General features: G+C 36.2%; 2 protein-coding genes across 2 annotated transcripts; both read left to right on the top strand.

Annotated features, from left to right (window-relative positions):
• Window positions 1–1244: 1244 nt before the first annotated feature.
• Window positions 1245–7733, top strand: LOC105441100 (slit homolog 2 protein-like). The gene has a single exon (XM_030977186.1). It carries the CDS (start codon window positions 1987–1989, stop codon window positions 4096–4098), a length of 2112 nt encoding a protein of 703 aa, XP_030833046.1. The 5' UTR covers window positions 1245–1986; the 3' UTR covers window positions 4099–7733.
• Window positions 7734–9184: 1451 nt separating this feature from the next.
• On the top strand, window positions 9185–19457 carry LOC100892921 (lysosomal acid glucosylceramidase). Its single transcript, XM_030977187.1, has 10 exons — window positions 9185–9463; window positions 12724–12912; window positions 13353–13511; window positions 13984–14117; window positions 14801–14973; window positions 15822–16059; window positions 16659–16880; window positions 17362–17525; window positions 18022–18138; window positions 18329–19457. The coding sequence occupies exons 1-10, from the start codon at window positions 9406–9408 to the stop codon at window positions 18441–18443; spliced, it is 1569 nt and encodes a 522-aa protein (XP_030833047.1). The 5' UTR covers window positions 9185–9405; the 3' UTR covers window positions 18444–19457.
• The last annotated feature ends 118 nt before the right edge of the window (window positions 19458–19575 follow it).

Raw genomic sequence — 19575 nt, 5'->3', positions numbered from 1 at the left:
TACGTTGAAAACCCGCGGGGAGCCACCGAACCTGGGTTCTGTTAGCTTTGAACTCGACGGGATACCTTCGCTAATTAGTCATCCAATTGCATCAGCAGTTACATTGCACATAGGTCAATGAATACGTATGTAGTATAGAAGTAAAAGATTGATGTATGTACGCTCCCATGGAGATTGAGGAAGCCACCGCCCCCCCCCCCACACACACACACACTCACATACATCCGATGCTTTCACTGAAAGCAGTCACCTAATGTCTTGGATATTTCTTTAAAAAGAAAAAGAAAACTAATATATTAGTATTCAGGGTATCAGTATTCTTGCTTACCGTGAAATATGGAATTTTTCATTTTACTATCACGGTGATTGCCATAAGTCATAACATTGCGATTTGATAGAAAATTGCAGTCGAGCAAGATAACGTGTCTCAGTCACACACTACTGAATCATGGTATTCAAAAACAAATTCTGTGTGATATAGGCATACTTATGAAAACACAATTCATGAGTTAATCTAATCGTGGGTGAAGGGGACGCACGAGAGATAGAAACCTGCAGTAATATATTTAATTGTAGTTATAGCTAAGCCACCACACAACCAGACCGACTCCAAAAGCGACCGATTGTTGCAATGTTGGTCAAGGGGGGGGGGGGAGGGAGGGGAAGTAATTATTGTCAGTCTGGTCTAAGTCTGGTTTCAGACTCGTTGATGTGACTGGAGTATAATGAATGACCTTGTCATTGGTTTGTGATGTCATTCATATACCCACGCAAGAATACGCATTCATCTAAAAAAAAATATACCTTGATAGCTCTTCAGCTCTTGCTTAAAGGTTAACATTTTAGGCGAATATGAAGGTGGTTTTAGTTTTTCGCAAAAATTGCTTGATGAAGAATACTAGAGAGATTTTGAGAAACTTGTCATAGATCGGTATGTTACGGAAGAAATTCGCTTTTTGCAGAGTTTATTAGTTTTTACATCTTTATGTAAAAATCATAGGATGTAATTTCGATGAATGAATAGTTGAATAAGAAAAACACCCTGGCTCCTTTCCTCCATTTTGAAGTCACCAGTGATAAGATGTTATGTTATATGTATTTATTCACTGTATAGTTTGATAGAATTCATATTCTTTATATATGTTGCAAATAAGCACAGTCATATTTTATATTTGTGTTTTGAATTGCTTGTACGTTTGCTTTTAACACCTCATTTCATTTGTCTTTATTTACATGCAGGTAGACTGAACATCAGAGAGGCCTTGTGATTAGCGAAGACCGAAGGAGTTTCTTTTGTTTTTAACTGACTTGATACCCACCACCACTACGCGCCAAAACCCGTGAACGTGAGGCATCCAACGAAGCTGAGGCATCCGTCTATACAGGTGTGCGACCAGTTGAACTCACACATCTGTAGAAGCAACTCTCCAGCGCACACAATAGCTTCGCCATGTGGCGGGTTCGAAATGACGACATCGCTGCTTCGACGCCTTAAGCGCTAGACAAACATCAACTCCAGCCAGCTACATGACTTTGGAACATGCACGAGGATAGCCCAGTGGTGCTCGCTCGATAATGATTTCCCACACGAGTCGCTTATCCCAAACTCCAACTCGCGCACGTGACAGGCAAATTAACCACTTTTGAAAGGTGATGACGAAGACGGCGGCATTCTACGGAGGTCATTGAAGGTCAAATTGACGACTTGGGCTCTTTCTCAGATCTGCAAAAAGACATAATGAGATGAATACAAACTAGGAGTCGATCATTTTGCTCTCTGGCTTCTAAAAAGCACGTCGCTCTTGAAACTTCGTCCTACTATTGTTGGCCTGATCAGAATTTAGTTTCCAGCTTTATTCTCATCTTCAGTTAACCCTGATATGACGTTTACCTGTGACTATGTATAGTCTTGCAATGTGTATATTTTAGTGTAGAGTTTTACTTGAATGGTGCCACGAAATCTCCTCTGGGAAAAGATACAATGGGATGATTACGCGCATTTGTGCAGTGGCATTTGCCTTGGAATCAGACCATGAGGAAGCAGCGAAAAGGCATGTTAAGGCATACGTGGATGCCATGGCTTGTTCCTTACTCTTAATCGATTTGCGTCAAAAGATTGTCATCAATGGATCGCTCATCAACATCATCTATCCCGTCTTTATTCTATTCCTTGCCGTACTTCTACTTTTCTCCCCTGTCATTCCTGGAACAACGGCTCCGTTTCGCTGTCCTGATGGTTGTGATTGTGATCACATAAACGACAAAGTAGATTGCACCGGGACGGGAATTTCATCCTTGAATTTAAATTTGTCCATCAATACTCGTGTCCTGTTGTGTGACGACAATGACTTTAGAGCTATTTCAACGGAGAACATCAATCTCACTCACTTGCGGAAACTTCGAAAACTTTCTTTTGCCAATAATGCGATTACCGTTGTCCATAGAGGATCTTTTCAAGGTCTAGAAAAGATTTTCTTTATTGACCTCAGCAGAAACAGTCTTCGAAGTATTCCTAGTGACATCCGACTTTTGAGATCGTTGAACACCCTTGATCTCGATGGGAATGATATACAGTGGATATACCGGGATGATTTCCATCCTGAATCTAAACTGGAAGACCTCTCCTTGGCCCATAACAATCTACAAACCCTTGAATCTGATACCTTTACGAATACTCAGTCTCTACTCTATCTTAACCTCCAAAATAACTCGATCAGCAATATAAGTAGCCGAGCGTTCATCGTTAATGAGTTTCTTTTAGAGATGGACCTGTCTTGGAATCGACTAGGTTTCAACGATCCTCTTTTACACGTCAGCGATTGGTTCCAGTTACCAGCACTGAATTTAAACAAACTATCTCTCAGTCATAACATGATACAGGGATTCATGAAGGGTGCCTTTGACATGCTCACAGAGTTGCGGACGCTTGAGATCCAATTCAACACGATCTCTCATCTAAATCACGATGTCTTTCAGAAACTACATTCTCTAGAGGTTCTACTGTCTAGTGACAATCAAATTGAAAGTCTGCCATTGCAACTCTTTAAGAGATCACCTAATGTACACACTATAGACTTCAGCAACAACCTAATATTCGATGTTCCACCAGGAATATTTTCAACAAATGATGCTCCAGATTCTATCAATTTTTCAAGTAATAAACTAGAGAATATTGATTGGGTCGTGCACACTTTCAGTAGTTTACGTGAGTTGTACCTCGGCGACAATTCCCTCAGCTCTCTTCCAGATATAACATTCAAATTTTGTGTGAATTTGGCGATCCTCGAATTGCAGAATAACGCTATAACGGAATTTCCGAAGTTAATGAATATGACGAATCTAGAAACTCTAGATTTGACGAACAACCTGATATCCGCAATGCCAAAAGACACACGTTTCGACCAATATCCGCATCTGACGTATATTTCACTCGCATCAAATAGACTAATTACACTAGATGAAGATGTCTTCTCTTCACTTCCGCCAGTGGAGGCATTCGATGTGGCTGAAAACCCGTTCAAATGTGATTGCCATCTTCTTTGGCTGGATGACATCTACGCCGCGTTATGGAACGGGGAGGAAGTCCCACCAAACCTCGAATCTTGGCTTCCTGCGACGTTTGAAAGCATGATATGTGATGAACCAAAAGGGTTTCGAGGTGAGGAAGTTGCCAGGTTGGCTGAAAACAGGAATAACTTTGGGTGCTCTGCGTTCGCCAGCCGGAGAGGGGTGATCGGTCTCGTTTTAGGGTGGCTGGTGCTCCTCTTAACAATCGTCGTTGTTTATTGGAGATGGAAAATTAAGAAGGCAAGGAGACACATGCGAGCATGGAAGACGAAACGGAGGAAGAAAAAGTTTAAGGACAAACTGAAACAACGCGTCAAATCGGATGAGGATCATGCAGACGGGCACGGGTTGAATGGGAGAGTCAAGATGTATTCTCCTAGTCAGCATGAATACATTAGTCAATTCGATCGTGACTCTTATAATTCCGTAGCAAAGACTGGGGAAAGAACTTACAGTCCTGCATGTGTGTGTTTGTTACAAAACGATGATTCGATGCAAAGCTGCGATCTCCTATCCGAGACCACCGTCTAACATCGATCTCGCGAATTTGAGCAGAATCGACTAAATATTTTTAATGAAATTCAAGTGCAATTATATAAATCAGTATATCGTTGTGAAATCATTATGCACATTTTATACAGCTCAACTTTACAGAGATACGTTATATATATTGTATTTCTTATATAAAACAAGGGTGAAGGTAGATGAACATTGAAAAGTTAGGATATATATGGTGGTGTGTATGAATGAATAGATTTGCGGTTCCCCATGTGGGTGAAGTTTTCACGAATGCTGTTAATCTTAATGTAATCATCGCGCATTTCCTTTTGTATACATTGAGAGTAGTATTCTTAGTATACAGAACGATATACCACAGTAGCATTGTCTATTGTTAGAAACTGAAATTAATTCTAACATTTAATATTCATAATTAGATAAATAATCATAAGGAATACAAAATCATTTCGACGGAGACCTTGTAGAAATCGTAAAAAAACAAACGTTTTTTAAATCACAAAAACTTCATTAATCCTGGTAGAAATGGAGACTCGTGAATTAGAAAAAATATTGATTGGTCGGTAGAGTACATTTAATTTTTGTGGTTAGTGTTGTTTTGAAAGGAAATCTGGTTTATATGGCATGAAGTTTCTTAATTTTGTTTTTCTTCTATCTGACTTATAATTCATACATTATAAAGGTAGATATAACGCCGTGGAAAAAAATTCCTAAATTACAGGGTTGTTACTTTTGTTGAAATTGAGAAAGTGAATGACGTTTTAATACTCTTATGTCCTTGTATAATGTCATATTTTTGGTGATTAATTATTCTTTCGATTTTTTAAATTTATTTATTTATTATCATTTTTTGTTTTTTGTTTGGGGGGTTATATTCTATTAAAATAACCACATGAAATACATGGGTATTTGAATGATAATGCATGAATGTCGCACCATTGTTTGTTTTATCTTAATTGAAAAAAATGTACTAAGTACTAAGTATTCCGACGTCTCGTATACAGATAACGCCACCCTTCTTCTATTGGTAATTTCCAAATGTGTATGCAGCCTATCACGAAGATTTAGCGCATTTAGAAACAACTGAAAGTATCAAACTTTTATTGTCAACAAAACTATGCAAAACACTTACATTTAAAAGTATGATACTATGGCTGTTCGTTCTCTCTTCTTATATGCTTTTGTATGCTATGACATGTATTCCTTGTATGAAATATGTTTCAATTATATCCTATTCAAATGATCAAATATTACTTTTTTTTTAATTCATGTGTATGTTGGTATATTCAATTTCGTATGTTTGCATGTCTGTGTTTGATTCCCATAACCGGAAGTCATTTCAGATTCCATTCCGTAATTTAACTCATTACGGAATGGAATCTAAAATGACTTCCAGTTTTATTTTATGTGCTTTCAAAGTGAAAGCCCATTTACAGTATATAGGGTCCGTAAATAGACACATTATCACCAAATAAACCCTAAACAAATGTTGAAGAACTTCATTGATAATAGTTTCTCCAATGAGGCAAGTGTTATTTATTGTTTCTTTTCGATTCGAATGAACAACTTATTATGATTGCTGATGCCATAATTGATTTGATTTATTTGATTTATTAATCCCCGAAAACATTTCTGATTCATCTCAAAGTTTCATCAACAAATTCTAAAAGATTTTCGTCTTAATAAGAATGATAAGTTAAGGGCATTTGATAAAGCATAAACAAGTAGTTGTTCTTATCATTATTTATCAATTAAAGTCTTTTATTTTCATTGAAAGTACTAACGATTTGATCAGTATACACCAATATAATTCCTGATAAAAAATCATAAGCAATCCCATGTAACACCCCATGGTTAACTGTCAACTTAATTTATTGTTATACGATGATAGCCACTCCTTTTGCATATCAAGTCAATCATACTCTCTTGCATAAAAGATGCAACGAATAACTGTTCTACCCTCCAGCGTTGAAAGAAATTTCGATGAAACACCAATTTGATATATGGGCCTTGGGAGACTGAGTGAGAATACCAAACATGTCTAATATTCCCCTATCGTAGGCCTTCCAATTTGGTTGGTTTTAATTTGAAGTTTGACAGGATGAATTCAGATCGATCAACGCAACGCATGGGACAAGTTAGATGATAACATTTGTTGTTTTTGTCCATCGATAATATTTTTTATTACCAAGCACCCTCAGTTATGTTATGCCGCGTCCTGTAAAGAAACGCATATTAAGTCAATGAAAAGCGTGGTTAGAATAATGTAAAGGCCTATTTATAAGATAAGTTTACTGGATGGAAAGAACATGCCCTGTTGTTCTTGTTTTTATTTCGTATAATAAAATCAGATAAAATACATAAAAAGTAATCATACGGAGACGGAGAACAAAATATGGCTGGTAGCCCATTTTCAGCTGCAACTATATTGTTGCTGCTGGTCTTCCATGGGTCCAGTTTATACAATGTACAAAATATACATAATATTATAAATGAACAGACCGTGGTGTCACCTATACAGTGCGTATAAAAAGTATACCGAACTTTGGTAGATTCGTATTAAAAAGTGATCATCTGTGTGACCTTTAAATATACATGTATTTCATTTTAAAGGATAACTAATATTCTGCCCAATGCTACCTTATTCATAACTCTGTTACTACGGAATACTGAGCAGCAATCTTTTTCACAAATTATTGTCAACATTTTCTTTTACCAAGTTTGGCTGAAGCAATGAATTCGGGTCAAAAGCCCTTAGTCATTGTTATTTCGGTCCGAAAATAATTGCTGACTAATTTGCATCGATTTTTAAAACTTGAATAGACAGCGTGAAATTGTCCACTCAGATTATAGAAAAGGCTTATTTGCAAGCAAAATTTATGATATTCTCTTTGTTATGATGACACATTCCTTGTCGTTGAGTCATTTAAAATGAGTAAACTTTACTTGGGACGCTATCTTTTTTCATGAAAGTCTACTGTCAATATTATGTGGTAGTTATCAGGATGAGTTAGTTTTTCCATTTACTAAATCGTGTAGGTTAGTAAATATCTTAACCGAAGCATAAAGCAGACTTTAACTTTTGTAAAGGATTAACAACAAAAACATGCATATGACCTGAACCACATTCGATGCATCAGCACAAATTCAGTACAAAGAGATTCGAATGGCACTTTGATCACATTTATCAACTTTTAATCATAAGTATACCAAAGTTGGGTATACTTTTGATACGCACTGTATATTCTTACAAACTGTGGACATTATTATGCCAAACTGGATGATATTCTTCCAATCACTGATCACATTTTGTCAAAAATACATTTTGCACAAGATAATGTTAATTTGGGCGTGAAAGTGCCAAATTTCAGTTTGCCCAATATTTCTTAGAGAGAGTGCAACTATTGCCAATAACTACTCAATAAAATGGACTTATTGAAATGTTATCTTGATTATGAAACCCATTTTTAAAGTATGGAAACCATAAACAACATAACGCATTTCATGAACTTTCAATTAAAACCATACTCATTTCAACAGCAATGTGATAGCTTCATCTTTTATTATTTGAAATATGTTAGCTTGAATTAAATTATACCCTTCATGTTATCTATTGGTTTGTTCTTCATCTGTATACTTGTATAAGACACTGAAATCGTAAATAAAGTGAAATTATCATGTTTATTTCTACAATAATACGACGTCGTGCGATCTTTCATTCATTTTCTGTCGCTGTACGTGTGCTTCTAATGCCTGAATCAATGAATGATAATATCAAACATTGGAGCTACATATCCCTCACCTTGATAAACGAAACCTGTCTAATGCACTCCCATGTATTCTCTAACCTGCGCACGATTCAACTACACATGTATAATGCCCCATACGTGAGCTAAAGATACTGACTATATTAAGGTGTACATGTGTGAGAGGTTCGGTGAGTGAGTGGGTGTGGGTATGAGTGTGGGTGTGTTTTTCGCCGTATGTTATATAAGTGTGCAGTCAAAGTCGTGAATCCTTCAAACATACACAATTCTACAAACAGGCTAAATCAGACTCATGATGTAAGTTTCTAAGTGGTTATTTGCATTGACCCCCACTAATCAAGGAAATTATAGAAGGGCTTACTAGAGGAGTCCGTAATTGTGCTTGTACTTGCCACCACTTGAGTGCAGAGATCGAGGTTAGTCATGATTCTCCCCACGTTCTTATTCAGGTGGGGAGAAACCCAAGACTTATCTGAAATCCTAATTGCACTCTCTCAAAATGTTCAGTGATGAATTACTTAACTTGAAGATAATAATTTTAAAACCCACTATTACCTATTAGTGTTATAAACAAAAGTTAATTTTTGATAATAATATCGAACTGTAAACTTTACAATGTTTTTCTCGATACAAAACAAAACACAAGGCGAATCAATTGTGGATTTGTTTTAAACTAAAAAGAGCGGTTTAATAAATTAGAAATTCCATTGCTTGTTTTTATGATCAATCTAAAAGAGACAACATAATTATACACCAGTTTTAAGTCTTAAACTAGACTTAGACTAAAGAGGTATAGATAAATTGCTTAACAAACTCACTTCGGGTTCAGGAAACTTCCAAGTTCGTTCAACTATCGTTAATGTCCGCGTGCGTATATCAATCAGCCTATCATGTATGTTTGGTGACCGAACTATATTGATTTTATATCTGTATCGGAAGTACCTTGCGAAGACAGCCACCTGTTTTAAAATTCTTATCTTAACTTCATATTTATCTTCAAGTGAGACATACATGGATTGCTCACGTACTTACTGCCCCACTCTCATCCAATACAACATCCAACGTTAAGATCATGAATATGGAGATACATCGCCTCTATTTCACGACGTCTGGTACATAATGCTCTTACACCTGCTTCTCCGTCTCAGAGGAAAACCTTTAGCATAGTCAAGAAGTTGGTTTCGATTTAAGTATCCTTTAACAACTTTAAAACCAACATTGCGATCGTATGGATATTATAATCATGATAATGCGGTTAATGATTACACATCTTTTAGTATTAATCATGTTTATGTCTCGAAACAACGCTATCGGAACATATTCAGTCACGCAACCTTCCCGTATGATAAAGACGTTTTGGGTGGGAAGAGTTAAAGGGGATCCTTCAACCTGCCTCAAGCTCCACTCCTTCCATTGCCTCGTCATCATTCGCTTTTTAGGAATTAACTTTTTTCAAAGGAGCTATTTCACAAACGGCATATTATAGCTTTGCTCGTGCTATTATTGGGTGTAAGGAAGAATATTGTATTCAGAACTAGAGGAAGATTGGTTCGAGATGGATGCCAGCTTCTTATTTTTGTTGCTCATCCTGGCAGGAGCCGTCAGCGCCACGGGTTAGTAACTAAATGATCATTATCCAATAGTTTATATTTTGTCCGACTTTACTATACGAGATTTGGAAGCTGTTTGCAGCGAACTCTTCTCAAATATAGGCTATACTTCAAAATGTTCGAAATACCAGCCGCTCTGATTGCCTATCTCTACAGAGATGCAACAGATTTAGTTTACCAATCAAGCAGAAGTAAGGCTTGTCATTTATCGAGAAAAAAATCAAATCTGATCAGAATAACATGAGGTAACATCTATTTGCAAATCCGTAAAGTCACCTTGTCGATTCAATTCAATTCAATTGAGTACTTCAATCCAGTCTGTATTTTATAATGTCTATTTGAATAAACTCAGTTTACAACCATTGAAATGGGTTCCTCTCACAACCGTATAAAGAATAATGTGAGTTACTTTAAATGAAATTGTTGTCAAAATTTCAACCCATTGTTAACTTATTCATTTACCATCACTGATCATAACGTTGCCACTGTTGTCACGTTCGCTATGTGAAGCGGTTAACCGCGGCGGTTTAATTTCATCTTTGTTTTAACCGGCGGAGGTGAAATACGCTTCACTTTTCTGTATATAATAGTACAGAGCACAGTGGATACGCGTGGGATCTTTGTTGCCATACATTTACATGTTATAACAAAATAAAGCATACGCACATAAAAAAAAAGACGTCAAGGTTTACTGTTTCATATCTGACCGCGTCTTAATCAACCTATACGTGATGGACAGTCTGTGAATTGAAAGAACGCCATGCATTCCCCCCCCCCACACACATTAATGTACAGTATATTTAACGAAATGGTGTAGCCCAATCAGGCCTAATTACCTATTATCTGGGTCTAATAATAATAATAATATTTAATTTTTATAGGGGGAAGGGGACGTTTACACCAACTTCACTTTATGCTGGATCTCCACTGCTAGATAATATTATATAGATATTTTTTCACCATTGTCTCTATTTTTTCCCTTTAAAACTGTTACATTCGTCTGTTTAATACTCCTTTGTTCAATCACATACCCACTACGACATGATGCAATGTTGAACAGCCACAACATGTACATGCCTAGTGCTTGCATGGTTATGACGTTCTGACATTACTAATTAATCAACGGCACTTCATTTTAAAGGCCCCTCTGTTGATTATAGGGATTTCTGTTATGAGAAATACAAACACAATCATGATACTATAGCATACCCGTGGATGAATAGACTATTAAATCAATATGCAAAGAAAATTATACCAACCACTATAGCATGAAAATAACCATATGCTAAGCGTGCCGGTGCCGAATAGTTATTTTTCACTGACATGTCTGTTTTTCCAAACTATCTGTCAATAATCGCACTTTTCAAGGTTCATTTTGCGCTAGTGTGACGTCATTTTAACGCTTTGTTGATGACGTATGAGCATGACTGAGGCGAGACGGGACCGATTTATATTCGTCATCATGTATAATAAGTAATAGTTCATTCAGTATATGTATTTTGATATAAAATGAATTTGAATCAATAAACAAATAATTAACACAATAAATAGAAATCGGTATGATCGTTCTTTCTTTCCTATGTTATAATTATGACTGATAATAACATAAACTTTGAAATAAACATTAGACTTATGCCAAATTTAGCATCGTTACCAAACTTATCACCGTTTGAATTTTAAACCGATACTTGTCTATCTTTAGAAATATTATTTGTTATAAATAACTCATATGGATGGACATTGGCAAAATGTCGGTTAAATGTTAGAATGACTAATATTGATATAAAAAATTAAGGCTGGTTCAATAAAAAGATAACCCAGTTGCGGGGCTTTAAGTAATGAGAGAGAATACATGAGGGATTTAGCGACATACGTGAACTGAAATCTCTTTTACCCTCTCACTTTCTACAAATGTATGATGATTATTATTATAATTATATGATTCTATGTAAAAGTAGTAAGGAATTCTTTTTTAAAAAAAGACAAAATTACATTATTTTTCCTGTTGGGAGGTTGCCATATAATTATACATGATTGTGAAGAGAGAAAAACACTACTACTAATGACAATATTTTGGGCTTATATAGCGCTTAATACATATATCGGCAATGTTTCTAGTGCTTGTCAGATTCCTATGATCGTTAGAGTCAGGCTTGCCAGGACCCAATTTATGCACATTCTCCACTCCTATTCCACAGATGCTCACAATGCTGAGCACACTACAAGGACTTTTGCATCCTCCCGAGTGCCCATGCATTAAGCACCTGGGTGGAGAGGAGCCATGTTAATAAAGTGCCTTGTTTAAGGACAAAAGTGCCATGCAGGGGATCGAACCCACAACCTTTGGATCTCCATGCACCCAAATGTTCCAACCACTCGGCTAAGACTCCCCTACATAATAAAAGTGTCTCACGGTTAATGTTATAATATTATAAACATGCACATTTGGCCATCGACTATATTACGCTTCAATGTAGTTCGTGTGTGCGAATTTATATGAAAATGCAGGTGGAGTCAGCGTTTAATTTGATACCAGCTCATGGTCGATTACATAGTGATCAAATAAGGCGGATTTAATATGCACCATTGAATATGAAATGTGTCAGACCAGTTGAGCAGTAACATGACAAATATCTTTCTTCAAAATGCGTGTTCCATTTCAGAAAACTGATTTTGTTTTGTTATTAAGAGTACAATTATTTGGATCAAATGCTTAGAAGCTTGCGAAAGCCAAATGTTTAATACGATGGAAAAAGAGCTTTTTTGTGTTGGAAATAGAGATGAAAAAAAGACATAGAGGGAGGGAGAGAGAGAGAGAGAGAGAGAGAGAGAGAGAGAGAGAAAGAGAGAGAGAGATATGGGAGGGGGGGGGTGGAAAACAGAAATCGGTGAATGAACAATGTTTTAATATGAACGTGTAATGGAACACAGAAAAAGACAAATACAAGCATTTTTTCTTTTCTTCTTTCATTTTCTATGACACACATTCATTTTGTTACTCATTGTTTTTACTTCTGATTTTCGGTTCATATGGTGTATATTTATATATATATATATATATATATATATATAATTATATGACTTTTCCTTTCTTATTTTTAAACCAACATAAGAAGCATTTCCATTATGATGACAGATGAATCAGTAAATTCAATTCATTTTAATTAAGAACTACCATATATATTTTGTCACGTAACCAAGGTAATTTTACATTATTTGTTGTGATTATCTTAATAATATTACTGGTACTATTATCTTAACAGATGACGACTGCAAGTTTCGACAGTTTCCTGACACGAGTTCGTTCGTCTGTGAGTGTTCCTCCTCGCATTGTGACGTTATCGAGGAGTACTCCCTCAGCGATGAAAACTTTGTAGTTTATACTTCTGGAAAGAGAGGGTTTAGATTGGATAAAGAGGAGATGCCAATCAGAAATCGACCAACTCCTATTGGTAAGTTTGTTAATGATATAGATTTATTAATATTTCTTTGATGAAATGTCTTTTCCATGAAATAATGCGATATGTCTCTGAATCTAGATTGTTTACATCATTGGAAAAATATGTTTAAAAATTTCAGACTGTGGTCCTTTGAAAGAGGTAATTTTTTTTTTATTTCATAAAATCATTCTGCCACATTCATCTTTGATGTGTTTTTGACCAAATTTCAAGGTAAAGAGCTTTACCATCCGAAATTCTATGAGCAATGGAGTGACATAATCCGAACCTCATATTTATAGGATATACAATAGTCATTTCTTCTGTTATTGACGGATCAGGTTCAAAATGTAAACTATGAAATCTTAAAGTCTTTATTAAATATTAGTATTAATGTCTGTAAGCTTCCCATTCAATGCAACAAAACAACAATACTGAATTATTCTCTTTTAAAGTCCCAGATACAAGCATCACCATCAGAATTGATCGATCTGAGGAGTATCAAACTATCCTTGGTTTTGGCGGGTCTTTCACGGATGCAGCAGCTCTCAATCTCTACAACTTGACATCTGATGTGCAGGAGAAACTGCTGAGGGCGTACTTCTCTACAGATGGTAATACAAAGTTTATTGCTAAACCAATTACACTTTCACCATACAGTTTTGTATGACACTGAGTTACTTCAGCATTCTGCTCATCAATTTGAAAAGAATTTAGAAGTCGATATCCATATTGGTATATAAATATCGAATGATCAACAGACCGATTAAAAGAAGATTTTGGTTCCCTTACTCCCTTTAAAGTAAAATGTGTAACATAATTTCATTCATGTTCCATTTAATCAACCATTTCCAATCTCATCAAAAACAGTTGAAATTAGAGTTGCTTTCATCAGACGTCTACTATCTCCACTTTCACATTTCATGACAGCGTGACCAATATGGACATAACAACAGAGTTACGTTATCACTTCTTATCATGTTCTTCCCAACGTGCAATCAACGTACCATTCGATTAAATTCATGAAAAAATATTTGTTTGATATAAATGACTAGTTCAGTATGTATTACTCTTCCACTAATACAGGCATTGAATATTCATTTGGTCGTGTACCGATCGCGAGTTGTGATTTTTCGACCAGGGCATACTCGTACGCCGAAACACCGGATGACTTCTACCTAGAAGATTTCCAACTCGCCTTTGAAGACATTGACTACAAGGTAAGATCAACTTTATGGTTCTTAGAAAATTAAGTTAAAACAACCTTTTCTTTCTTAATATTCCGCGAATATCCAAAGACTAATGTATTTTCAAGAAAGCAAATAGTTATATCGTAAATAGAGGTGCTTTCATAACTTGCAAGAGATGAGCTTAAAGCCCCCACTGTCCTACTTGTAGCTACTTGCTCCCTCTATATAGAAAACTTCCCAAATCGGTGCCTGTTGGTCCCCCATGATCCTCTTTTTCGTATGTTAGTTGAGAGCTGAGTTGATGAGATAGCCACCTGTCAGTGGCCTAGCTGGGTGGTCTAATCCCTTCTGGCCCAGTAATATTGACGGTCTTTAAAACAGATCAGCATCATATACTACTCGGATATTCATTAGAACATTGTACACTCTAACCTTATTAGGTGATAACATGTCTATTGATTTGGTGCTTTGTGTGATTTGGGGATATTCGAGCTAATGTTATTTATTTGTAATTATACACCATTCTTAAGTATTATATTGACCTATCGAAATTGATATCAATTTTCTTCTTCAATAAAAGTAATATTACTGGAAATGACAAAACAACACTTCCGATTCATTTCAAATTCTATCAGACATTCATCTCTTTTCCCCCTTTTCCTGATAAAAAAACCTTGGTTCTACGTCATTTACTTGGACATGCCTAACTCTAGATCCCGATGATCAAGCGGGCCTCAGCCATGAGTTCTAGACCCATCAAGTTGTTAGGTAGTGCCTGGTCTGCCCCTGGGTGGATGAAGACCAGCGGTGCTATGCAAGGAGGTGGTCCACTCAGAGGGATGCCGGGAGGGTACTATTACAAAACATGGGCTCTCTACCTTGCCAAGTAAGCTCAAACATTTCACCATCATCCAAAAATGTGTACTAGTTATAGTTAAAGCCAAATTATATAGTTTGGTTACAGATATTTCCAACATTGCTCACGGAACAGAATTCGGTGTTTGGAAGTGATTTTGAAGTGATTTTGATTGGAATCAATCGTCTTCAATATCTTTTTCTTAAGTAATCATCAGCGTCATGTTAAGATTCTTAACGTTTGGGGTAAGTTATTCTTCTCATTCATTTAATTGCCCCCCAAAAATCGTATGCGGAAAGGACCACCTTATTTGAAACGAAACCGGCCCATGGAAATATCAATAGGCCTTACCGAAAATATAGCAATATCTGTGGTCAGCAACAAATATATATATGTCAAAACCAACATATTTACTAGGACATGATGACGGACCATTGTACCTTCGAAATAATTAATTGTGAATTTTGTTTTTAAATGACTATAATAATGTATCTGCGAACGAATGTTGCAGTATTATGACAAGGCTACAATTACCAGTGATCTTTGACAGTGTCTCGTCTTTCCAGGGGGTGTTTCACAAAGATCCTAAGGAGAACTTATCTTTAAGTTGGACTCAACAATTATGAAAAGCCGTTAGCATCTATGAAAATATTTTGTAAAAGTTGTTTTAAAAGGCATAAAATGTTGATTCAAATCATTCATATTTTCTACTATCAAGGAGATTTCATGTTCTTGATGTGGAATTTATAACAAGTCTAAAATACTTGATTTTTCGCTTTTTAATATATTTTATTTTGAGGCTACAAATGGCTCTCCATAAGTTTTAAGTCTAACTTAAAGTTAAGTTCGACTTAGGTCCTTTGTGAAACACCCCCTAGGTTTGTGGAAGCGTACAGCGGATACGACATACCTTTCTGGGGTCTGACTGGGGGCAATGAACCTTCTGCAGGCGCCTTTCCTAACTGGGCGTGGCAGGCCATGTTCTTCAGTCCTAGCCTACAGAGGGACTTCATCAAGCTGGACCTTGGTCCGATCTTACATGAACGAGGTCACAAAGAGCTTCAGATCACCATCCTAGACGACCAGAGGTTTCTGCTTCCGCGCTGGGCTGAAGTGGTAACTATATTTTTAGTGCTACTTATGCAGGACATAACCAATACGAAAAAAGGATTTCTGAAAACTGAAACCACCACAGTGCTAAATGTCATATAGTGCCAGTGATTAGAGAGTTATATTGTCTTCTGAATCGAAATCAATCAGTTCTTAAAACCCTTATAATTTAATCGTCATCATTCTGAAATTGATAGATATTCTTTCTGACAAGAGTTGAGTGTTCTGAGTAATATTCCCGTTTCTTTTAAAGGAATAGACCAGTTTTGAAAACGCCCCCTCTCAAAAAAAATGAAATGGAAGCTCTTATTACCAATCATGTGAAAGAATATGTTTTGAATAAATCGTGAGGATACAAATTTTGCCGGGAAACCGCCTACTAATTTATATAGTTGGTAAATTATCATATCGATCCGGCCTGGATAGATATCGCGAATGCTCTTCAACATTGAACATTTGGGCATATATTTCTGCTTTATTGCGAATTAAGGTTGAAGTATTGCCATCCAAACCTCTGAAGGCAATATTTAAACAATATTGAATGGATATTTTGCACCCAAACCCTTTGAACCGCAATTTTACCACTACCGGTCTTTATCTTTAAGGTCCTGGAAGACCCTATCGCCTCACAGTTCGTAACAGGGATCGGAATTCACTGGTACTGGGACGACTTCGTAGATCCGAGTCGTCTGAACGCTACTCACCATGCCTATCCGGACTACTTCATGCTAGGAACAGAGGCTTGTGAGGGCCACTTGGATCGCGAGGAAGAAGTCATTCTAGGAAGCTGGGAACGGGGTGAAGCATACAGCTTTAACATCATTGAGGTAACTCTCTGGGACGTTTTTGATTTCCTCTCTCGTTATAAACTACAGGAGAGTCTGTCCTCATCGTCATATACATGAATGAGCACCGACATCCTCGAATTTTGTTCTGTAGCCCTGAATAAGCTACATGTGTTTAAAAAAAGATAATATTATTATCATTATTATATCTTTTTCATTTTTCTTTAAAGGCTTTTTATCTGAGGAAATATTGTATCATTGCTAATACTGTTAGATACAGATAAGTAGAGTTGTGACCTATGCATTTCTATTCTAACCTTTGATGGGTCTCATTAGCTCAAGGGGTATGTGATGATATGCGGTTGTGAATTTGTATCAGAATCTCTCATTAAATTACTTCACAAATGTTACATGATTCCTGGACCACTCCCTGTCAAATTGGTCCCTATTTGAACTGCGATTAACAATGCCTTGTCTGGAATGATTTAAAATTATCTGAGAGTACATATTGCTCATGTCCTAGGACTTGGGTAACTGGGTAGCAGGTTGGATTGACTGGAATCTGGCTCTAAACATGATCGGTGGACCAAACTGGGTGGGGAACTTCGTCGATAGTCCTATCATTGTCAACGCCGAAGAAGACGTGTTCTACAAGCAACCGATGTACTACCACCTTGGACACTTCAGGTAAGTGATGGGATACCGGATAAGTTTACATGTAAATGTCACACAGATTAAGATGTAGTTTTATGAAATTTGGTGTGTTTCAATTTCATTGCTATACGAATAAATCAACCACCACAAATTTAACCTTACTTTTCTTCCTTTTACGTCGAATGCTCCATTTGATAAATTAGGGAAACATAAAACGTGTTCGGTATAATATTTCTCACAAGTTATAGACCGCGAATCTTCACTAAATTCACGTTTAATGCTCATCTTTTTGCATACAATATAACTCGTACAACTTAAACAATTTAACCGAAGATAAAGGAGTGAAAGAAACAAAAAGTGAATATGAAAATGAAAATGATTAAGTATAGAATCATACGACTGCAATTACAATAATTATTTACAATTATTACCTCAATGCAAACTTTGGTTTAGCATTGTGATTTACATTTTCGATCCAGAACATTGCATTTTCGTATTTACCACCCATCTATCCTCCTTTTGTCTTTAGTAAGTTCATCACACCTGGATCAGTGAGGGTGGGGTCATCTAGTGATCGTGAGAGGTTGGTTGAGCATCTAGCATTCAAGCTCCCGGATGGTGACATGGCACTTGTCGTCTTAAACAGGTAGGTACTACCCATTATGTGCTCACAGAATCTTCAGAACTCTTTGTTTTTCCTTTACCAAATATCCTCTGCCTATCCTTTTTGAAATGTTCAACTTTCCTTGTACAATTATTTCCAATTACCATATTTTTCTAAAGCATGCAGTCATCATTTATTGTTTGATAATCATTCCTTTTGTTTTTAAATACAGGAAAGAGTTCACGTTCCCTCTGCACATCTATGACCCGGATGTCGGTTACCTGAACGCTGAGATTCCATCTCGCTCCATTCAAACATATCTATGGAAATCACCATCTAATCTGTAAATCATAGGAATAAAAAAGTGATTCTGTCTCTAAAACTTTGGAACAAAACATCACAAACTAACTTGATGTTTCCTAATAAAACAGATTAGAAATGGAACTAACACTCCTATGAGACAAATGAAGATAATAATACGAAATAAGATCCATCGTGATTAGTTATTTAGATCAAATGTTTTCGATTTGAACATCATTCAATCTTCCTCGATGTTTTAGAAAATAAAATGCAATCTTTTAGATCTTGATATGGGAAATACATATCTTAAAAGCGCAAATACTCGATGTGTTATGACTTTGCACTACAGTTTGCCCTTTTGCCTCGCAGCCCACTCCAAAGGACGAAAATATAGTTTGAATAAAATTATTTCTTAATTTTCATTGAAAGGATAAAGCTTCGTGTTTCTCTCTTTTGAGTATTTTCTGTCAAATGTATCTGGGTTCTAAAACAATAATCATATGCATTAAAACTAAACATTACAAAAGTAGAAGTCGGCTGGTTCACTTTATTGTGTCTATCTCTGAAAGCATTACGCCAAAATGCAAAAGTGTTACAAACGTTTTTTTTTGGAGGTTTTATTAGAGTACATCTGGAATCAATATTTGTTTATGAAAAGTATCATTGACAAATTCAAGTCATTCAATGATGAGCTATGGCGATACATTATTACAAATGTTGTATTCATTGGTAATTTTGCAGACACTTTTGAAACATAAGTAATGATGCATTATGGCGGTAGGACTGAGAAACCGACCACCTGTATTTACTTTACTTTACTGGTTATCTTCTCTAATTAAATCATGTGATAAATAACGAATGCGTAAAGGTATTGACTTATAGGCCTAAGATTTTAAAGTATGACGCAAAATATAAGGCAGACCTTGCTTATATAATACCAAATTCTGTATACAACAGAGCTCTGTATAAAGATCCTGAGTGTGTTTCTACATCGCGTGGCCATCATTATGAAAGATTATATATCACGTAATCTCTAGTTACACCTAATTATCAAAGTGCAACAACGAATTGTGATAAGAAGACAGCTGGTGACTGATTTTGGACTGACAACATTATTTTATTGTACTTCTACCCGACTCTGCAACAACAGTTTGAACTGTGTAGCAGATTTGTGGCAAG

This window comes from Strongylocentrotus purpuratus, unplaced genomic scaffold (genome assembly GCF_000002235.5).
Source record: "Strongylocentrotus purpuratus isolate Spur 01 unplaced genomic scaffold, Spur_5.0 spur5_scaffold_9, whole genome shotgun sequence".
NCBI classification, from domain to species: Eukaryota; Metazoa; Echinodermata; class Echinoidea; order Camarodonta; family Strongylocentrotidae; genus Strongylocentrotus; species Strongylocentrotus purpuratus.
The sequence above is the reverse complement of the archived record's forward strand: the minus strand, read 5'-3'. Positions and strand labels throughout refer to the sequence as shown.

Coding starts and splice junctions, on each gene's coding strand:
- LOC105441100 (XM_030977186.1), top strand. CDS start 1,987: ATGATTACGCGCATTTGTGCAGTGGCATTTGCCTTGGAATCAGACCAT.
- LOC100892921 (XM_030977187.1), top strand. CDS start 9,406: ATGGATGCCAGCTTCTTATTTTTGTTGCTCATCCTGGCAGGAGCCGTC. Junction 16,060..16,658: donor TTCCGCGCTGGGCTGAAGTG/GTAACTATATTT, acceptor TTTATCTTTAAG/GTCCTGGAAGACCCTATCGC. Junction 18,139..18,328: donor GCACTTGTCGTCTTAAACAG/GTAGGTACTACC, acceptor TTTTAAATACAG/GAAAGAGTTCACGTTCCCTC.